At 41.1% G+C, this 22,680-nt stretch overlaps 1 protein-coding gene across 1 annotated transcript in view; it reads left to right on the top strand.

The window, feature by feature from the left end:
- Window positions 1–22,680, top strand: part of HTT (huntingtin) — a 169,522-nt gene that overhangs the window by 49,746 nt on the left and 97,096 nt on the right. Inside the window, exons 11-25 of the mRNA XM_030801394.1 lie at window positions 234–314; window positions 1,959–2,299; window positions 4,618–4,741; window positions 4,999–5,117; window positions 5,979–6,090; window positions 6,331–6,468; window positions 7,250–7,408; window positions 7,502–7,599; window positions 9,065–9,204; window positions 10,599–10,662; window positions 10,923–11,023; window positions 15,340–15,486; window positions 17,595–17,715; window positions 20,245–20,321; window positions 21,892–22,043. Coding sequence (XP_030657254.1) covers window positions 234–314; window positions 1,959–2,299; window positions 4,618–4,741; window positions 4,999–5,117; window positions 5,979–6,090; window positions 6,331–6,468; window positions 7,250–7,408; window positions 7,502–7,599; window positions 9,065–9,204; window positions 10,599–10,662; window positions 10,923–11,023; window positions 15,340–15,486; window positions 17,595–17,715; window positions 20,245–20,321; window positions 21,892–22,043 — 1,974 coding nt within the window. The remainder of the gene's footprint in view (window positions 1–233; window positions 315–1,958; window positions 2,300–4,617; window positions 4,742–4,998; window positions 5,118–5,978; window positions 6,091–6,330; window positions 6,469–7,249; window positions 7,409–7,501; window positions 7,600–9,064; window positions 9,205–10,598; window positions 10,663–10,922; window positions 11,024–15,339; window positions 15,487–17,594; window positions 17,716–20,244; window positions 20,322–21,891; window positions 22,044–22,680) is intronic.

Below are 22,680 nucleotides of genomic sequence, written 5' to 3'. Positions count from 1 at the left end.
ATCATTGCTTTTAACTTTTTCTATATAGATTTATTGACTTTAATAGCATTCTAAACATAACATCTCTACATTCTTTGTGTTTAATATTGTAGAGGTATAAAAATACATATGATGATGAACTATATTAGAGTAAATTAAATATTCTTATGAGTTTCATTTTAGAGTGCATTTACTTAATTTTGAAGTCCTTATTTTTAGCAAACTAAAAGGAATGTTGGTACATTATTTACTAGGCAAAGTGCTCTTAGGAGAAGAAGAAGCCTTGGAGGATGACTCTGAATCGAGATCGGATGTCAGCAGCTCTGCCTTAGCAGGTAGTTCTCACTAGTTAGCCACTGGTATGGACCTTCACTGTCTGCCGTCCACCCCTTGCCCTTCCTGCCCATCCCGCTGCACCTGGTGGACAGCACGACTTGGGGGCAGCAGTGGAGCCAGGTTACTTAAATGGGGCATATTTGGGCTTCTTTTATAATACTCTGAAGCTTGTGTGTCTGTGGTGTTTGCATCATATATTTGTTATTTTCCGTGGTTTAGGCTGTTTTAAAATTAGGTTTATGCTCCTTGAGCATAGGGCTTTGTGAGTAGGGGATGGCAGGTCGAAACATCTCATGAGTTGGATAGGTTATGCTGCGGGTTGGGAAATGTGATGAAAAATTATGGGATGAAAAATTGCCTATGGATAGTTTAACTTGAAAGAATCTGCCTTTGTTTACAGATAGTTCTTTTTTTCTTTTTTTTTTTTTTTTTTTTGAGATAGAGTCTCACTCTGTCACCCAGTGCAGATACCCAGTGTCACTGGAGTGCAGTGGTGTGCACTTGGCGCACTGCAGCCTCCGCCTTCTGGGTTCCAGTGATTCTCCTGCCTCAGCCTCCCAAGTAGCTGGGACTACAGGTGCCCACCACCATGCTTGGCTAATTTTTGTATTTTTTGCAGAGATGGGGTTTTACCATGTTGGCCAGGCTGGTCTTGAACTCCTGACCTCAAGTGATCCGCCTGCCTCAGCCTCCCACAGTGCTGGGATTACAGGTGTGAGCCACTATGCCCGGCCAGTTACAGATAGTTATCTAATGAAATTCTCTGTGTACTTCATAAAAGATGAAGATTAACTTAAGGTACTAATAATTGGATTATATGAGAGTGGTTTTGGTTGTATAATCCTATCTAAAAGAATATTTTAGCTAAACTGAAAGTAAGACTTAAATATTTAGAGAGAAAAATCTGAATAATTCTAGTAGTAATTATTTATTTACAAAATAAAAATAGATTTTTTTTGATTACACAAATTAAACAACAATAAAACATCACAGCAATCTGGATAGTATAAAGCTCACACACTCACCGACCCAACTGCCCCAGGAGTGACCACTGCCAACAGCTTCATGTCGACGTTTTTGCCATAATTTTTATATAGTCTTTTTTGTTTTTAAATGGTAATTTAAAAAGTCAACTAGGAAAATGTGTTACAGGTTTATCTTCCAGGAGAATAGGACTGGAGTCGAGATCTTGAACGTGGCTTGGAAGAAGGCAAGCCCACTCCAGAGAGATGAGTTGACAGTTGTTTCTGACCACTGCTTGCTTAGAGGACCTGCGTGTCTGTGACCGCCTAGCTTTGCGCCCCTGACTAGGCTGCCCCTTAATTACAAATGTCTTTATATATTGCTCCAGCTAAGGCTTGGAGTAGTTGGTTGAGAACTTCAACTTGGGTTTTTGCGGTGAAACAGCATTTGAGAATATTCCTTTTGATAAGCCTTATTTTATTAAGCTGGGTACTGTAGTGAGAGGCAGTGTGAGTGGTGCTTTGAAGGATGCACTGCTGTCCTGCATTTCACTGTCTTCAGGATGCTGTGCAGTTAAAACATTTGATGACAGTGGAACTTTTTGTTATTTTGCAAGCCTGTGATTCCCTACTGAATGTTTTCTGTCACCATTTGACAAATGAGTGTTTCTCTGTCTTCAGCCTCAGTGAAGGATGAGATCAGTGGAGAGCTGGCTGCTTCTTCAGGGGTTTCCACTCCAGGGTCAGCAGGTCACGACATCATCACAGAGCAGCCACGGTCACAGCACACACTGCAGGCGGACTCAGTGGATCTGGCCGGCTGTGACTTGACAAGCTCTGCCACTGATGGGGATGAGGAGGATATCTTGAGCCACAGCTCCAGCCAGGTCAGCGCTGTCCCATCTGACCCTGCCATGGACCTGAATGATGGGACCCAGGCCTCCTCGCCCATCAGCGACAGCTCCCAGACCACCACCGAAGGGCCTGATTCAGCTATCACCCCTTCAGACAGTTCTGAAATTGTAAGTGGGCAGAGGGACTTGACATCTTTTTTTTATTTTTTATTTGAGACAGAGTCTCACTCTCTAGTGTGGTGGAGGCCGGGCACAGCGGCTCATGCCTGTAATCCCAGCACTTTGGGAGACTGAGGCGGGTGGATCACTTGAGGTCAGGAGTTCGAGATCAGCCTGACCAACATGGTGAAACCCTGTCTGTACTAAAAATACAGTAATTAGTTGGGCATGGTGGCACATGTCTGTAGTCCCAGCTATTAGGGAGGCTGAGGCAGGAGAATTGCCTGAGCCCAGGAGGTGGAGGTTGCAGTGAGCCGAGATCTTGACACTGCACTCCAGCCTGGGCGACAGAGCAAGACTCCATTTCAAAAAAATAAAAATAAAAAAATAAAGTGCAGTGGCTTGTTCTCAGCCCACTGCAACTTCTGCCTGCCAGGCTCGAGCGATTCTCCCGCCTCAGCCTCCTGAGTAGCTGGGATTACAGGTGGGCACCACCACACCCAGCTAATGTTTTCAGTAGAAACAGGGTTTCACCATGTTGGCCAGGCTGGTCTCAAACTCCTGACCTTAGGTGATCCACCCAACCTTGGCCTCCTAAAGTATTGGGATTATAGTTGTGAGCCACCATGCCCAGCCCTGCCATCTGCCATCTTTTGAGTTCTTCCCTGGAGACCCAGACCTGAACCCTCCTGCTTGTTCTCTTCTTGTCTAATACCCCTATTGACAGTGCAGCTTAGATCATTAGTGGAGAGCTTGACCCCATCTCATATCTTCACTGAAGGAAACAGCTTAGTGTCTTTTGTGTTGAACACTGAGGTAAAAAATTGGAATAGTCGATTATATGAACTCTGCTAAAATTGAGCGCATTTTACATTTTTTTAAGGCCTTGTTGGGCCCTGGTTAAATAATTATTTTTAAAAATCCTTAAGGAGCCTATTATAAACAGATCTGTGGTCTTAATGAAATGTGATTAATACTGTGCATTATTTTAAGAACTTTTGACTTTTCAAAAAACTTTTACAACATTTCCCATTTGATAGCAGCATAGGTTTAAGTACCCCTCATCTCTGAGCTAGTGGACAAGAAACCCTCATGGATAGTCTAATAACGTTTGCTACAAGTCCATGTTGAGTTTTATACTCCATTTTATTTTCAGTTTTAAAAACTGTGGTTAAATATGTGTAACATAAAATTTACGTTCTTAACTATTTTTTGCATATACAGTTCGCTGGTATTAAATACATTCAAATAATATCATGGAATCATCGCTACCACCCATCTCTGTAACCTTTTGATCATGCAACACTGAAGCTCTTTCCCACTGAACTCTCTATTCCTCCTTTCCCGCCAAGTCCCTAGCAACCACGATTCTTCTTTCTGTCTTCTGAATTTGACTACTTTAGGTTCTCATATACTTTAGGAGTCACACAGTATTTGTTTTACTTAGTATAATGTCCCCAAAGCTCATGCATATTGTAGCCTGTGTTAGAACTTCCTAATATTTCAGGCCAAATACTATTCCATTGTATGGATAGGCCACATTTTGCTTTTCCATTCCTCTGTCCATGGACACTTGTATTGCTTTCATGTTGTAGCTGTTGTGAATCATGCTGTTATGAACATGGGTGTACAGATAGCTCCTGGAGACTCTGCTTTCCATTTTTTTGGCTAAATACCCAGAAATGGAGTTGCTTTTACATTCCAATTTTAATTTAAAACATTTATATCATTGAGTGTTTTACTTAATAGTATGGTAGTTAACAAACTTAATAAAATAATATTTTGGTAATAATTTGCTGGTAGTCCATTGCTCAGTTTTTTTAGGTAAATTACACGGGACATTTCAAGTGGACATGAAACATCTTGTGATGTGGAATCATGCCCCAAGCTGATGGCTAAACATATGAAATACCATGCCCTAAATTTAGTAGATTTAGTCTTTGCAATTTAGGAGATAACCTGTTATATTGTTAGGTTTTTGTCTAAAAGCTTTGTCCTCATATTTCCAACTTGCTGTAAAATTTGTTTGTGAAGACAAATATTTTTGTATGGGTTTTTTCTTTTTCATATTAAAAAATGTCCACATTGGAATTTTTTTGGAGTTTTTAGAGCTAATAGAGCTTTTCATAATGTAGTGGGAATGAGTGATCAGTAAGCTCTTAGCAGTTTCCACACATGCATTTCTGTGCATTGAAATAAATGACAGATGAGTACATTTGTGTTCTGTGTGTAAAATGTGCTCTTTCCTCGTTGCATTTCCATGTTGGAGGGCTTATCTCTTGGTGATCACACTTCAAAATTCTCACAGCCCCCCTTGAACCGTTTAGGTGTTAGACGGTACCGACAACCAGTATTTGGGCCTGCAGATTGGACAGCCCCAGGATGAAGATGAGGAAGCCACAGGTATTCTTCCTGATGAAGCCTCGGAGGCCTTCAGGAACTCTTCCATGGGTATGTGGACTACAGGTGATGTGCTACAAAGTAGTTTGTATTCAGACCTGGATGTCCTAATTATATCTTTGCTTCAAAGAAGAAATCCTTTGATACTGTTTTCTGAGTTCTGAATAGCTGATGAAAATGACCAATTGAGGAATAATCATACTTTTTCTTGATCTAAATCTTATACTTTTGAGTTATCTTAGCATAAATGTATAATTGTATTTTAAGTGGAAATTTGTCACATAATCTTGATTTCTCTGTTTTTAAAGCCCTTCAACAGGCACAGTTATTGAAAAACACGAGTCACAGCAGGCAGCCTTCTGACAGCAGTGTTGATAAATTTGTGTTGAGAGATGAAGCTACTGAACTGGGTGATCAAGAAAACAAGGTGAGGGACACAGGCTTGAGACGACTTGGTGTTTCTGAGCTTGTGTGAGGATTTAAAATCGCCCTGGCTACTGTCTACTTTATTGCTTTCCCATCCCTGGGCCTTTAAATTTCCTCTTTAAATACCAGCGCTTCTCAAGCCTGTTGTTTTCTGCCTTTCCGGGTACTACCCACAGCCTCGAGAATTGCCTGAGTTCTGCCTCCTTTGAGAGTGTGCCCCAGACAAATCTATTCTGTACTGAATGTTTCCTTGTCGGATTTCTTGGACCATTCATTTGATGGCTGTGTATGGCCTTGCGGCGTTTCTTGTTTTGGTTCTACTGAACTGTTTTAAAAGTCTCTATATTATCTTTTTACGTGTAAATGTAACTGTCTTCACTTTTAATTCCTCAAGGACAAGGAATAGCGTTTCACGGTTCGTCCCATCAGTCAGAATTACAGCCTTTGGCATCTCCCTATCTACCAGGCCCACCTCCTCTTAGCTTTGGGCTTCCCCAGGCTGTTGCCTTTCCCCAAGTAGCTTCTGCTTGTCCTGTAGAAGACCACTCATGCTTTGCTTCCAGAGCAGCCTTTCCTGAATGCCTAGTGTCAACTGCCTTCTTACCACGCTCACCCTCCCTGCATGCTGCATTTATCCCCTGCCACAGCCCTGTGACCCTATGTCTTGCTGCCTCTGACTTGTCTGTTTCTGCTTGGCCATGGTTTCTGTGAGGTCAGGTGTGCATATGGGCACAAACCAGGGCATCTCTTTATCCCCAGCACACCTGGCATAAGTGCTGCTCTGGAACTGTCTGTTGAATGAACTAATGCATGAATGTATTGTTGAGTATGAGACAAACAAGTGTCATTGTCTCCTTTCTAGCCTTGCCGCGTCAAAGGTGACATCGGACAGTCCACCGATGATGACTCTGCACCTCTTGTCCATTGTGTCCGCCTTTTATCTGCTTCGTTTTTGCTAACAGGGGGAAAAAATGGTGAGTACAAAAGGGGATGTACAGAGTTGAAGGAAATAACTAGGTTTCAGAGGTCAACTTGGTGGCCTGTCTTTGCCTTGTGTGCAGCAGAGGAAGTAGAATCTGAGGATGAGTTTGGTTTTCACTAGCCGAGGGGAGGGAGGAAATGATGGGAGCAGGTAGGTTATTGGGTCTGGTTTTGTTCATTTGAAAACAATCTGTTGTTTGAGGCTGAAGGTGGCTTGGGTGATTTCTTGGCAGTGCTGGTTCCGGACAGGGATGTGAGGGTCAGCGTGAAGGCCCTGGCCCTCAGCTGTGTGGGAGCAGCTGTGGCCCTCCACCCGGAATCTTTCTTCAGCAAACTCTATAAAGTTCCTCTTGACACCACGGAATACCCTGGTATGTTAAAAGTTCACATCTTATTTTCTCAGATTTAATCATTATTGTAAAAACGATTTCAGTATTGACTATTTTAGTTTTAGAGCAGTAAGTGTTTTGAGTTCATTTGGGATATTTGACCTGCGTTGTAGCTCTTCAGAAAACACATGAATAGTGAAGTTTTTTGTTTCATGGGTTCCCTTTAGATGAAACCCATAGAGGAAAAAAGTAGAAACCTCAGCACGTAAGAGCCAACTTATATACACATCGGATTTAAACCTAAAGCACAAATTGTGCATGGTCACAGTGGCGCTGAGTCACACTCAGCCAGGCCAGGCATTCACACTCAGGGTAAGTGGGAACCAGGACTGGCTGAGGCAGCAGTGGACCCGTGTTTCCACCACGCCCATGCTTATTATGGAGCCTTCTCGTTCTTTTTCTTTGGGTGAGAGGGTACACTTGTGTTTTTGAATTTATATGAGGTAAGTGTATAATAGGGTTTTTTCTAATCTTTTTTAAGTGGAATCTGGAATTTTAATCAGATTTATTATCTGACAACCTATAATTATAATCCAGAAAGTCTGTGGTATTGAGGACATATTGGCAATATGATGAATCTATAATTCTTAAATCCTGAAACTTTTTTTTTTTAATCACTTAGGGTTATTATAGTGAAGTCATTTCTGAATTTGGATCTTCTCTTCACACCTCTTTTTCTCTTTGCTGAGAATTAAGCTTTTGTTTCGAGTTAGAAAGTTGATAGTAGGGAATTGTACCATAGCTGAGCAATTTATCTCCACAGAGGAACAGTATGTCTCAGACATCTTGAACTACATCGATCATGGAGACCCACAGGTTCGAGGAGCCACTGCCATTCTCTGTGGGACCCTCATCTGCTCCATCCTCAGCAGGTCCCGCTTCCACGTGGGAGATTGGATGGGCACCATTAGAACCCTCACAGGTAACGGCCAGTTTTTCAGCTGTGTTTTTTCTAGATATCCTTACTAAGGTTTAAGTTTAGATGATGATGTTTGTTGCTTGTTCTTCTGGTTAGGAAATACATTTTCTTTGGCGGATTGCATTCCTTTGCTGCGGAAAACACTGAAGGATGAGTCTTCTGTTACTTGCAAGTTAGCTTGTACGGCTGTGAGGGTGAGCATAATCTTCTGTGGAACCACTTCTTCACTTAGTGGACATTTTATCATTGCTACAATTAAAATTGGAGCTTAATAGGAAATATTTCCGTACACTCTAAAGCTGTAACCAATAATACCCACCATGTCTGTCTTTCAGCTTTAGAAAGAAAACATTGCCAGTAAAGTTAATGCTTCATAAACTTTAGTTTGAGTTTTAATTCTCAGAATATTTGTTTGAAATAGACCTCTTCCTAAAGGATATATTTAGAAATAACCTATCATTAAGTGTAAAGTCTGTTGAATATGCTGGGCATGGTGACTCAACGCCTGTAATCTGAGCACTTTGGGAGGCCAAGGTGGAAGGATTGCTTGAGCCCAGGAGTTCAAGACTATGGGCAACATAGTTGACCCTGTCTCTACAGAAAATTAAAAAAAAAAAAAAAAAAAAGGTAGCTGGGTATGGTGGTACATACCTGTAGTCTCAGCTACTCGGGAAGCTGAGGTGGGGGTGGGGATTGCTTGAGCTCCAGAGATCAAGGCTGCAGTGAGGCGTGGTTGCACCACTGCCCTCTAGCCTGGGCAACAGAGTGAGACTGTCTCAAAAATAATAGTAATAATAATCAGTCGAATTAAAAAAAAACAACAAAACCCACTGTGTTAGGCCCATAGTATGGTAAGAGTTAAAGTGAGCCTTAGGGATTATTTACTCAACCTCTGTTTTTGTATAAAGTGAAATAGCCTCAATTCTTTAAGTGATAGCATGTTGAACCTTTCCATACCAGCTGGCTCATAAGTCACAACTGGCCAGTCAACAATAGTAAAAATTAACTAGTAAAAATCAAAGCAAAAAACCTACAATTGTCAAATTTGTGGGATACCTCCCCCTTTTAAAATGTCACACCTGACAGTAATTTCTCTCTAGTTTCCAGGTTTTGTTTCAGTCAGTTGTGTCTTGAGCAGAAGGAAGCGTGCTAACAGCTCAATCTTGTGGCTAGGTGGGGGTCTGTGTGTCAGCCATGCATGTGATGGTGCCCCTGGGTGCTTGGGGCTGCAGGGGAGGGGTACAGCAGTAGGGGGGTGTTCTGTTCTCCGTGCCTTGGAGTACATAGTGACATAGTGGGGTGGTCCTTGGTGTAGGTCCCTTGTTCTTACCCCTGGGTCTGAGATTTATTTAGAAGTGGTGTTGGGGCTGTGCGGCAGTCCCCTCTGTAACTGATCAATGTTTGTGAAGTTGCTGTTTGACAGTTGAAACCATGACATAAGCAGAAATGGAAGGAAGAAAGAACCAGTTTAAGCTTGTATTTACTGAGAGAAAGTATTCTTCATCAATGTCCTTGAGAGGTGTGGGAAAGGTGCAACATCCTGGTTGCAGTTAAGCTCAGAACATTGTGTGTTGAAGAGTGACGGTTCTCAAACCATCAAGACGTGGGTACTGAGTGGGACTAACCTGCTGCCCTCTTGTCTTGGACCATGTGTTCCAGCATTGTGTCATGAGTCTCTGCAGCAGCAGCTACAGTGAGTTAGGACTGCAGCTGATCATCGATGTGCTGACTCTGAGGAACAGTTCCTATTGGCTGGTGAGGACAGAGCTTCTGGAAACCCTTGCGGAGATCGACTTCAGGTAAGTGAGTCACATCCGTAAGATTTCATGAACTAAGCTCAATTGAAAGTCCTGGGGTCACTCGATGCAAGGAATGATGTTATCAAGTACCCTGTCCATCAGAAATCTGAGTGGTTTAGATAGATGACAGTGATTTTTTCCTCCCAGTGGCTTTTTGCTGAACTTTGCCCTATGCTTGGGATTTTATTTTATTTTATTATTTATTTAGAGACATGATCTTGCTCTGTTGCCCAGGCTTGAATGCAGTAGCACAGTCATAGCTCACTGCAGCTTTGAACTCCAAGACACATGTGCTCCTCCTGCCTCAGCCTCCGGATTAGCTAGGACAGTAGGTGTGTGCCATCACACTGGCTAATATTTTATTTTTTGTAGAAATGGGGTCTTGCTGTGTTGCCCAGGCTGGTCTCAAACTCCTGGGCTCGACTGATCCTCCAGTCTTGGCCTCCCAAAGTGCTGGGATTACAGGCATGAGCCACTGTGCCTGGCCTAGAATTTTAAAATATAAGTAGAAGAGTGGATTTTTTTTTTTTTTTTGATAGTCCTGGTCATTAAAGTGTTCTGGATAGTGGGAATAAAGGAGCTTAGAATTTTTCATCTTTGTCTTAAACTTTTCAAAAAATGTAGCTTATATTAATTCTGCTTGTTTAAAAAAAATATACTCATCATTATACTGAACCTAGGTAAGACAGCTGGTTTATATTTTGTTGTAATTAAAAAACGTGAGCTGTGGTTGCAGTGAGCGGAGATGGTGGCCATTGTACTTCAGCCTGGCAACAGAGCGAGACTCGGCCTCAAAAAAAAAAAAAAAAAAAAAACATAACGTGAGCTGTGTTGGCACTTTCATTTTCTAAGAGTAAAGTTTTGGCTGGACAAGTTTTCTTTCAGTACCTTCTTTTAGAAGGGAAATTTTCTTTTATAATTCAGGTTTTTTTTTTTTTTTTTTTTTTTTCCAAGCCACGTTTTATAGAGCCCTTGTGGGTTATTTCATTTAATCCTTAGAATGTTTATAAATCTGGGATTGTTCTCGGCTCCATCCACAGATAGGGACGCTGAGCATGTGTGAGTGGGTAGCAAGATAGCAGGTTATGGAGGGCCCAGCCCGCGCCTTCTGTGGTTTGAGCCAGTTCTGTAGGGCATTTACAGAGTCTTTTGAAATAGTATTTATTTTGAAGAAAAAGAAAAACAGTTTACTGAGTACTGTCTTATTGAGTCTGGAATTGTGAGAGGAATGCCACCTCTGTTTATTTAAAGCCATTGGCCTTTTCTGTTGTTTTGAGTAAGTGCTGCCCAAGGTCCTTCCAGGGCACCTGGATGAGCCTGCTCTGGAGCAAGCTGGCGGTAAGTGTTTACTGAGGAAGTAAATGATTTCATTGTTAAATGTGCTCTTTTGTTAGGCTGGTGAGCTTTTTGGAGGCAAAAGCAGAAAACTTACACAGAGGGGCTCATCATTATACAGGGGTAAGCGGCTTATTTTTGTGAGATGCTGTTTTACCTTCAAGGAGGTGAAAGTGAGGCTTTCCTTGTGGAATTTCTCTAAATGCATTCGTCATGTTTTAGATCTGTTTATTTCACAGTTTATATCATGAAAGTTATAATTGTGTTATATGGATTTAAGTCTAGTAATGTTGAGTTCTTTCTCACTAGCTTTCCAAAATATCTTACCTACAATTTAGTCAAATACAAGATTATGTTTATTTTTATTATCCTTCTCTCTAAAGCTTTTAAAACTGCAAGAACGAGTGCTCAATAATGTTGTCATCCATTTGCTTGGGGATGAAGACCCCAGGGTGCGACATGTTGCCGCAGCATCATTAATTAGGTATTTACCAGTATTTTATCTCTTTTACTTTTTTGGTTGAAGTACTAAAAGATATGAGAATGGAAAGAGAGGGAAGAATTCAAAGGATATAGAGCAGTATTCCTGAATCTGAGCTCATTTCAGCCATTCTATTCTTAAACTATCAAGAAAAAAAATCCAAAAAAGTCTAAAATTATAATTAAAAAAACAAAATACTTAACTGTTCATTGTAAAAAGTAATGCACTTTCATTGTAAAAAGTTTGGACTGTAGAGAATAGCACTAGGAAGAAAAAAAATTTTTTCAATTCTGCTACCGCCTGGAGGTAATCACGTTCATATTTTGCTGTATATTCTGTATGAGTTTCTTATTCAAAATCAGGTCAAAATTACATGCAATTTTGTAATCTGACAATTTTCACTTAATATTTTATTAGCATTTTCCTGTTATGAAACAGTAATTTTAGTTATGGGTCGTTGTTTTACTATGTGGTTGTGATAAAATTTTATATAAATTTTTTTGGCAATTAACTATTGTACATAAATATTTGTGTTTAATTTTCTTTTTCTGAGAATTCCTGGAAGTTGAGTTACCAGGCCCGGCTTTGAATTGTTTTTTTTTTTTTTTTTTTTTTTTTTTGAGATAGAGTCTTGCTCTGTTGTCCAGGCGCTGTCTCAGCTTACCGCAACCTCTGCCTCCCGGGTTCAAGAGATTCTCCTGCCTCAGCCTCCCGAGTAGCTGGGATTACAGGGGCACACCACCACGCTCAGCTAATTTTTGTATTTTTAGTAGAGACAGGGTTTCACCATATTGGCCAACCTGGTCTCGAACTCCTGACCCCGTGATCCACTTGCATTGGCCTCCCAAAGTGCTGGGATTACAGGCATGAGCCATGGTGCCTGGCCAGGCTTTAAATTTAAAACAAATTTTCTGATAGCTTTATGGAGGTTGTAATTTACATTTCTTGAAACATACTCATTTTGAGTGTATAGTAAACTCCAGTTTTAGCACATTTCTATCACCCGAAAGGTATCCTTGTGCCCATTTGCTGTAACCTCTGGTTCCTGCCCCCACTCCTAGGCAGCTACTTATCTATTTTCTGTCCCTTAAGATTTGTGTTTTCGCCAGGCGCGGTGGCTCACGCCTGTAATCCTAGCACTTCGGGAGGCTGAGGTGGGCGGATCACTTGAGGTCAGGAGTTCGAGACCAGCCTGGCCAACATGGTGAAACCCTGTCTCTACTAAAAATACAAAAATTAGTTGGATGTGGTGGCACGCTCCTGTAATCCCAGCTACTTGGGAGGCTGAGACAGGAGAATCACTTGAACCCGGGAGGTGGAGGTTGCAGTGAGCAGAGATCACGCCACTGCACTCCAACCTGGGCAACAGAGAGAGACTCTGTCTCAAAACCAACAAAGATTTGTATTTTCTGGACATTTGATAATACTGGGGTCATAGTATAGATGGACTTTTGCATTTGGCTTCTTTTACTTAATTGTGAGATTGGTTCTTGTTGTAGCATGTATCGGTAGTTTGTTCATTTTTATTGGTGAAAGTATTCTATTATATGAATAATACCATATTTTATCTATCCATCAGATGGATATTATTGAGTTCACGTTTTGGCTAATTTATGAATTATGGTACTGTGAACATTTGCCTACAAGATTTTGTGTAGACATGTTTTCATTTCTCTTGAGTAGATCACCTAGAAGTGGATTTTAAAATAATTTTGGTACTTACTGTGAAACTGCTCTTCAAAAACATACCATTGTTCGTTCCTTCGTTCGTTCGTTCGTTCCTTCCTTCCTCCCTTCCTCCCTTCCTCCCTTCCTTCCTCCCTTCCTCCCTTCCCCCTTCCCTCCCTTCCCCGCTTCTCCCCTTCCCTTTCCCTTTCCCTTCCCCTTTCCCTTTTCCCTTCCCCTTCCCCTTCTCCTTCCCCTTCCCCTTCCCCTGCCTGCCTGCCTGCCTGCCTGCCTGCCTGCCTGCCTGCCTGCCTGCCTGCCTGCCTTCCTTCCTTCCTTCCTTCCTTCCTTCCTTCCTTCCTTCCTTCCTTCCTTCCTTTCTACATATACACATTTTTTTTTAATTTCAATAGTTTTGGGGTACAAGTGGTTTTTGGTTACATGGCTGAATTTTGGTTACGTGGTGAAGTCTGAGATTTTAGTACACCTGTCACCCGAGTAGTGAACCTTGTACCCAATATGTAGTTTTTTGTCCCTCACCTTCCTCCCAGCCTCCCGCCTTGTGAGTCTCCAATGTCCATTATACCACTCTGTATGCCCTTGTGTGCCCACAGCTCAGCTCCCACTTCTGAGAACATACAGCAGAAACATACCAAAGTATACTCCCACTACCAGAATGTGATTGTGCCTGATTCTTCTCACCAATACAAATATTTGAAAAAAAGTTAAATATGTATCAGTTTTTTGGGCAGAAGTTGATACTTCTCTTTATTTATTTATTTTTTTTGAGATAGGGTCATTCTATGATGCCCAGGCTGGAGTGTGGTGGTGTGATCTCAGCTCACTGCAGTCTCTGCCTCCCAAGTTCAAGTGATTCCCATGTCAGCCTCCCAAGAAGCTGGAATTACAGGCGAGAGCCACCACTGCCAGCTAATTTTTGTATATTTTGGTAGAGATGGGGTTTCACCATGTTGGCCAGACTGGTCTCAAACTCCTGACCTCAAGTGATCCACCTGCCTTGGCCTTCCAAAGTGCTGGGATTACAGGCGTGAGCTACCACACCCGGCTGATACTTCTTTTTAAAATAACTCACCTTCTTTTGAAAGTAATACATGTTTAATGAACAAAATTTAAGGAAAATATAAAAAAGGAAATAATCTTTGTAATCAGACTACTGAAAGAAAACCAAAGTTACATTTTGGTGCATATTCTTTTTCATTTTCATCATTATAATTTGCATTTCTTTGATTACTTGTGAGACACACTTTTCATTTACTTAATAGGTTTGTATGACTTGCCTATTCAGAGATTTTGCAGCTTTACCATTTTCTGCAAATGATAGCAACTTCTTTGTTTGTTTGTGGAGACAGAGTCTCGCTCTGTCACCCAGGCAGGAATGCAGCGGTGGAATCTTGGCTCATTGTAACTATTACCTCCTGGGTTCAAGCGATTTTCCTGCCTCAGCCTCCCAAGTAGCTGGGATGATAGGAGTGTGCCACCATGCCGGCTAATTTTTGTATCTTTAGTACAGATGGGGTTTTGCCATGTTGGCCGGGCTGGTCTTGAACTCCTGGCCTCAAGCGGTTCTCCTGTCTCGGCCTCCCAAAGTGCTGGGATTACAGGCATGAGCCACCGTACCCAGCCAGTAGTTACTTCTTATATTCTAGAAAAAATTCTACTCATGATCAAGTGTCCATGAGGAAAGAGACTTTAATTAAAGATACTGGGGTTTGCAGACCAATATGATAAAATAGTTGATTGTTTCTAAAAGTATTACTGAGTGTTGATGGCAGATATGAGCCCTTTTGTTTTTGTAGGAAAATGTTATCCGTATTCTCCATTTGAATTCAGTTTAGATTTTTTAGGAATCTCAGCTTAAGCTTTGCCATCTGGGAGTGTTTGGGACAATTTTGCAGACAAAATTGCAAAAGTGCCTAAGGAATGCAGCTGGCATTCAGACCTGCTCTGTGCTCAGTACTCTGTGGACAGACGCTGTTCAGTACTTGTTGATCAAAAGGTTTAGAAAGAGAACTTTGAAAGTTGGTTTTTAATTAAAGCATTTAATAGTGTGAATAGAAAGGGACTAAATTTTATGACAGACAAAAAGAAGTACAGCACCCGGCTGGGTGTGGGGGCTCACGCCTGTAATCCCAGCACTTTGGGGGGCTAAGGCGGGTGGATCACGAGGTCAGGAGTTCAAGAGTTCAAGACCAGCCTGGCCAAGGTGGTGAAACCCTGTCTCTACTAAAACTACAAAAATTAGCCGGGCGTGGTGGCAGGTGCCTGTAATCCCAGTTACTCAGGAGGCTGAGGCAGGAGAATCACTTGAACCTGGATGGCAGAGGTTGCAGTGAGCCGAGATCGCACCACTGTACTCCAGCCTGGGCCACAGAGTGAGATTCTGTCTCAAAAAAAATAAATAAAAAAAGAAAGTACAGCACCCAGTTATGTCCAAGTGGGTGCATGAGAGAGTGACCCTGAGATTGGAGACAACACTGTCACGTGCTTGAAGAACGCCACCTGAGAAGGGGGCAAGAAGTGGTGTCCGCTGGTAACCAGAGGTGCTGGCTTAGCCACCTGCAGGGAGGAGGGTGGTCTATCACAGGTGAGTTTCATCTACTTTCTTAAGCAAATTAACCTTACTTTTGTGTTAGGCTTGTCCCAAAGCTGTTTTATAAATGTGACCAAGGACAAGCTGATCCAGTAGTGGCCGTGGCAAGAGATCAAAGCAGTGTTTACCTGAAACTTCTCATGCATGAGACACAGCCTCCATCTCATTTCTCCGTCAGCACAATAACCAGGTATGCTGACCCAGTGGTGTCCTCACATTGTCGGGAAGATGCTCTTTCCTGATGCCTTTCTTTAGGCTTTAATTGAAAACATTTCATTTTCTAGAAAAAAGCATTAGCTCAGGATGTTTGAGTGTAGGTCAGTCCTTTGATAGGATATTACGATTTTGAGGATTGACCACACTGCCTCTGTATTTAAACTCTGCCACAATCACTCAGCTGTGACATTGTAAATCTTTTAATAGTTTATTACATTCCATGTGCTGACAGTTGTATTTTTATTTGTGACACTTATGTATTATCTGTTAAAAAATTTTCACTTTAGTTGTGTTACCTTTGAAGAGGATTGTATTCTAGCATGCCTGTTGATTTTTTGGTGAGCAGGCTATTAAAGTCAGTGTTATTCAGTGTTATCCACTAGTTCAGTGATTTGCAATATTATCATTCACATTTGTTGTGGAGCTTTTGAATATAGTGTCAAATGGCCACATATATCCCATACTTACCTGATTCTTAGGTGAGTGGGACAGAGTGCTTTAATGAAGCTATAATCTTTAGAATTCTAGCTTGCAAAGAAGATTGCAGAAGTAATAAGACTCGTCCTTTTTAATTTTGTCTTTTAAATGTTATTTTAAAAATTGGCTTTATATGATACTCTTTTTCTGCTGAGTAACAGTGTTTTACAAAACTTGGACTAAATGACTTCTAAGCTTAAATGATCACTTGATGCTTTTTTTCTGAATTAGGGACTCAGCTTATCAAATTTCAAAGTCATAATTCCTGAATAAATAACATCTTTTTTCATGTAAAGACTGCTTTAAAAAACACATGGAAGGCCAGGCGCGGTGGCTCATGCCTGTAATCCTAACACTTTGGGAGGCCCAGGCGGGCAGGTCGCCTGAGCTCAGGGGTTCAAGACCACCCTGGGCAACATGGCAAAACCCGCCTCTACTCAAATACAAAAAATTAGCCGGGCGTGGTGGTGGGCACCTGTAATCCCAGCTACTCAGGAGGCTGAGGGATGAGAATCACTTGAGCCCTGGAGGCAGAGGTTGCAGTGAGCCAAGATTGTGCCATTGCACTCCCAGCTTGGGCTACAGAGTGAGACTCCGTCTCAAAAAACACACACACACAAAAACAAAAAAAACACATGGAAATATTTTTTTGGCCACCTTAATATTTCCCCTTCAGATAATTTCCTTTGTTTAAACTCAGAACTGGCATTTTCTCTCTTTGAAAGGATTTTATATAAATACTCCTTCCTTTAAGATAAGTAGAAGCAGTGAAAGAGTATTTGATTATCAGGAATTTGATAAGCTTAGAATGAATTGTTGCTTCTTAATGTCATTTCAGAAGATGAATATTTATTAATAGATGCCAACTGAGATATTAAAATTGGTTACTAACTACTACTTTGAAAAATTTTCCAGTTCCAAACTTCAGCAGGCCTCTTGACAATTCAGCTGTGCTTAACTGGGTCTTGCGTGATAGATGCAATGACCAATTGTGCAGCAGAGTGGGCTGCTCAGCTGCCTGTTCTGTTAGCATTCATGTGTTAACTTAAAATCATAATCTCCTTAGTTTTGTTGAGTGTCTCTGTGGACAAGACACTGTGAGGGATACAAAATCAGATTGGCTTTATTCAAACCATTGGGGTATTATAATTTGTTTTATTTTATTTTTTGCCTTTTTTCCATGTGTTCTAAAGGAATTAGAGTTTGTATATAACTATAATGGGGGATAGAAATTGACATGTGCCATGAAGGGAATGCAAAAAAGTGCCGTGGGAGCTCAGAAGTGGAGAAAGGAATTTCTTTTTTCTTGGAAGCAGGAATAACTTCATGAAGCATTTATTTCAACTTAAAGAGATAGTGGGCAATGCTGTAAGGGGAGTATGGCTGCAGTGAAAGTGTTCGGGGCAGACTGGGAGGAAGGGAGGGAATAAATTCAGCCATTGTTATGGAATAATGATCAAAATTTATTTTCAGCCCCTCTTTCACTTTAAAGTTGAGACTGCTTAACTTCTTTTAATCTTTAATCTTAAACTTTTAAATGCCATTTGATCTTTAAAAATATATGTTTTAATAGTATATTGCAAGTCTCTATATTTTTCTTATTAGAATATATAGAGGCTATAACCTACTACCAAGCATAACAGATGTCACTATGGAAAATAACCTTTCAAGAGTTATTGCAGCAGTTTCTCATGAACTAATCACATCAACCACGAGAGCACTCACAGTAAGTCTCTTTCTTGATTGGTCTTAATGAAATTATAATAATTTTTGGTAGCTTGTGTGGCCAGTTAGTTGTATGGTCATCTTATGGTGAGGTGCTTGTATTAGAGCTCTTACTTATCCATGAGGCTTGCTAAGAAACTGTGCTTCTGTGAAAAGAATCTTAGCTTACTCCAGGAATGTAAATAACTATTTTTTTTCTGATTATTAAAGTAATACACGCCCAAAATAAAAAAATTCAGCCAATTGAGGAAGACATAAAAATTAAAATAAGCCAGGCATGGTGGCTCATGCCTGTAATCCCAGCACTTTGGGAGGCTGAGGTTGGGGGCTCACTTGAGGTCAGGAGTTGGATACCAACCTGGCCAACGTGGTGAAACCCCATCTCTACTAAAAATACAAAAATTAGCTGGGCATGGTGGCGGGTGCCTGTAATCCCAGCTACTCAGGAGGCTGAGGCAGGAGAATCGCTTGAACCTAGGAGGCAGAGGTTGCAGTGAGCTGAGATCAAGCCACTGCACTCCAGCCTGTGCAATAGAGCGAGACTCTCAAAAAAAAAAAAAAGAAAAAAGAAAAGTAAACTACTGTCACCTGCATTGGTAATGTATCAGAAGTTTAAAATGTCTAGATTATAATTAACTCAGTGACTTGGTAATATATACTAAGGGAAAAATATTTATAATTTACATTTTTACATTTTTATTTTTTTAATTTATTATTATTTTTTGCGACAGTTTTGCTCTTGTTGCCCAGGCTGGAGTTCAATGGCACGATCTCAGCTCACCACAACCTCTGCCTCCCGGGTTCAAGCAGTTCTCCTGCCTGAGCCTCCCGAGTAGCTAGGATTACAGGCATGCGCTACCATGCCCGGCTAATTTTGTATTTTTAGTAGAGACAGGGTTTCTCCATGTTGGTCAGGCTGGTCTCAAACTCCCAACCTCAGGTGATCCACCCGCCTTGGCCACCCAAGGGCGTGAGCCACCATGCCTGGCCTTACATTTTTATAATAATAATTTATGTTGCTGACATTAGAAAAGAACCATAATATCCAAGAATCCAAGAATAATTAAATTATGTACATATGCTAGTATATAGTGTGATGCTTTGGAGAATTTTTAACAATATGGAGATATATAATCTGGATTGTAATATTGAGTGAAAAAAGGCAGAATACAAACCTGGTAGGGGGTATAGTTGGATTTCGGTTAAGAAAAATAATATTGGTCAGGCATGGTGGCTCACACCTGTAATCCCAGCACTTTGGGAAGCAGAGGCCGGAGGATCATGAGGTCAGGAGATCAAGACCATCCTGGCTAACACGGTGAAACCCCGTCTCTACTAAAAATACAAAAAATAAGCCGGGCGTGGTGCCAGGCGCCTGTAGTCCCAGCTACTCGGGAGGCTGAGGCAGGAGAATGGCGTGAACCTGGGAGGCAGGGCTTGCAGTGAGCAGAGATCATGCCACTGCACTCCAGCCTGGGCAACAGAGCGAGACTCCATCTCAAAAAAAAAAATAATAATAATAATATTTACATATATACATTTCTCACATTGGCATATAATCACCAAGATAAATTTTGGGATTGTGGATGATTTTTGTCTTTATATTTTTCAGATATTCTCAAATTTTCTAAAATGAGCAAGTATAACTTTTGTTATCAGAAAAAATAATATACAAAAGTAATGTTAATTTGTTGGTGACCAGGTTAAACCTTTTTATTTTTATTTTTATTTTTTGAGACGGAATCTCACTCTGTTGCCCAGGCTGGAGTGCAGTGGCGTGATCTTGGCTCACTGCAGCCTCCGCTTCCCGGGTTCAAATGATTCTCTGGTCCCAGCCTCCTAAGTGGCTGGAATTACAGGCGCGTGGCACCACACCTGGCTAATTTTTGTGGTTTCACCAGGTTGGTCAGGCTGGTCTCGAACTCCTGACCTTGTGATCCACCCGCCTTGGCCTCCCAAAGTGCTGGGATTACAGGTGTGAGCCACTGCGCCCACCCAGACCTTTTTATTTTATTTGACAAAAGAAATAGTTGCATATTATAGAAGACTAAATATTGTTTGGGCTGGCTGCAGTATGGTCTTCCCTTGATTTGTTCAAAATATCATAAACTTTGCTTATTTATTTTTATTGTGGCCAACATGTGTCAGGCACTGTTGTAGGCTTGGGATGTAAAAACAAGATTCCTGTCCTTACAGTTTCTGCAGGCTGGTCAGGGAGATGATGTGATTAGCTGGAGCTCAGCTCCTAAGGATGTGCAGGGGCAGTTGAGAGGCGGAAGGGTGGGAGAGCATTCCAGGGTGTGGGCAGCACAGGAGCCTCTCTTCATTGGGATATAATTGCCATTCTGGTAACACGTGTTTGAGTTGTCTAAAGTAGGAAGTTGTACCATGGTGGGACAGATATCCTGTGGTTATCATACACAGATCTCAGTTTTCTTCTCATTGTACTTTTTATAAAGGGTAAAAGGAGATATAATTCAATAAACCTTTGTGGTGTTTGGGTGTGATTTTATTGTTTCTTTCTTCTCAGTTTGGATGCTGTGAAGCTTTGTGTCTTCTTTCCACTGCCTTCCCAGTTTGCATTTGGAGTTTAGGTTGGCACTGTGGGTATGTATTTTCCTCAGTATATATTAATAGTTGTCGACAACAGTATGATATAGACATAGTTATTAGGATGCCCTTTTTCTTTCTTTTTAAATCTTTTATCAATTTGGCTTTTTGGAAAAATATCTGATGGAATACTTGTTTCTGCTATATTAGTTGTGTGAGACTAGTGACAGGAGCTGTGGGAAATGAATGCCAAATGTTCTTAGGCATTTTTGGGAATTTCAGGGTGTGATCTTCAATTCCCTTAAGGGAATTTTCATATGCTGGCAAAAGACTTTTCTCATTAGCTTGATTCTTTCCAGAATTATTTGCTGTGAATTAGAAGTTAAGGAAGCTTTTTTCACTTAAATATGACCTAGCATATGAAATGGTGATGATTTAGGAACTTCTGTTCTTACGTTAACAGCTTTTATTTAAAAATGATTTTCCTCCAGTAGATGGCCCTACTAGTATCTGGGAAAATAATTTCAAGTCTTCTCCAGCATTCAGGAATAGGCTTTCATTTTGTGTATCAATTACTGAGAAGATTTTGGTGACTCACATCACATTTGAGAAGTAAACCTGCAGATTTCTTGTGTGTGTCAGCGAATGACCAGCTGACATTTGCTTGAAGTGGTTACATTATCTGCTCTAGAATGATTGCTTTCCCACCTTCCTCACATACAGACTGAGCAGCTGTGGTTTCTAGTCATAGGTCTGGCACTAGACTTGACTTCTGAGCAACTTTGGCATTGGAGTAAAATGTATTAATTTAAAGAAAGTTAAAAATTCGTTCAAGTAAACATACAGTTCTAATACTTTTTACAATTTAAAATATAGATAGATTTAAATGATACAATAAAAAAGAAAATATGGGTAGACACCATAATCCTCGTTTCTGCATCTGTTCAGAAGGGGTTGATATTTATGAGTTCTATTCTCCATACCCATTCTATGTTCTCTTCATCCTCAGTCAGCACCTCGGGTGGTTGGGGTTCAATTCTTGGTAGTTTGACTTATACTATCTTTTCTAGGGGATTGAGCCCTGGGTAGTCCTGCTTATTTGAGATTGCAATTTGTCTTTCAATAACTGTTACTACAAGATATGGGGTGTTAAAGGATACCATTGGGGAACCAACATAATAATATCAGGAAAACTAACCACGTCAGACCTGCCCCATTGTGTATCAAGTACACTATTTTTCCGTAGTAATAAAGAGCTCACCCCAGCCAATTCTCTTTTATTTTGTGCCTGTTTACTCAATGGCATTAAGATGCCCAAATGTCTGGGTAGCTGTCTCATCTCCAGTTCAGCAGAACCATTGTCATATGCCCTAGTGAAAGCATTCCTTCATTGGACACTTAGGCCCCAATACTTTTATTCAGATCTACTACCTGATTTCATTTCTCAACTGATTTTTATGGAGCTTTGATTTATAGGAAAGATGTTAGTTGATTAACAATAAAACAATTTCTGAGCCGGTATACAATGTATTGTGACATGCCTTCCTCTTGGAATTGCAAGAGAAAGGAAGACTGTTGTTTGCTTGAAAATTGTCTATAATTTGACTTTGCAAATGTCTGCTTCCAGAGTGCCTCCACTGAGTGCCTCAGATGAGTCTAGGAAGAGCTGTACCGTTGGGATGGCCACAATGATTCTGACCCTGCTCTCGTCAGCTTGGTTCCCATTGGATCTCTCAGCCCATCAAGATGCTTTGATTTTGGCTGGAAACTTGCTTGCAGGTACTGGTACTGAATTGAAACAGGGATTCCGGGACTTGGATTTTGATTTCCTTAGGGGAAATGGGGGCGGTGAGCGTATGAGGGGAAAATACTATAAGGTCATTGCCAGTGATGGCTTGTCCCTTTAGTCAAATTTCAGATGTTACCTATATGAATAAACACATGCAGTTGGCAGCTGTTCTGTGCTGAGTATTTTAAAGTAGCCTCTTCCCAATATAGCCCCTCAGTTAACTACAAGTAGACTCATTTTGAATTTCATTTTAGTGGGCACCATATGCCAGTACTCCCTGGGGCACTGGGATGATAAAGTATAATGTATGGACTTCATTCTCAAGTTGGTTTTAGATTAGAGGGGGATACATGTAAACAAAAGTGCAGTGGTCACACAGAGTGGCCCTGATCACTCTCCTTGGGCAGATTTATGGGCTGGTAGGAAAGGGCACAACACGGAGAGGGTGTAGCACCTTGGCGATGATAATGGAGGATGTGGCCAGCAAGGAAGACGGAGTCCATTGAAATTGATTTTGGGAGAATTTGCCAGTCTCCACGAAAGAATTGGGACCTGTGCTATTTGCTTCAGGGGGCTACAGGAGAGTTTCATGAAAGGGACTAAAAGATGAGTATTTTAATAAGATCA

Source organism: Nomascus leucogenys, chromosome 20 (assembly GCF_006542625.1).
Source record: "Nomascus leucogenys isolate Asia chromosome 20, Asia_NLE_v1, whole genome shotgun sequence".
Taxonomy (NCBI): Eukaryota; Metazoa; Chordata; class Mammalia; order Primates; family Hylobatidae; genus Nomascus; species Nomascus leucogenys.
Note: the sequence above shows the minus strand (reverse complement) of the source record. Positions and strands in the feature narration are given on the sequence as shown.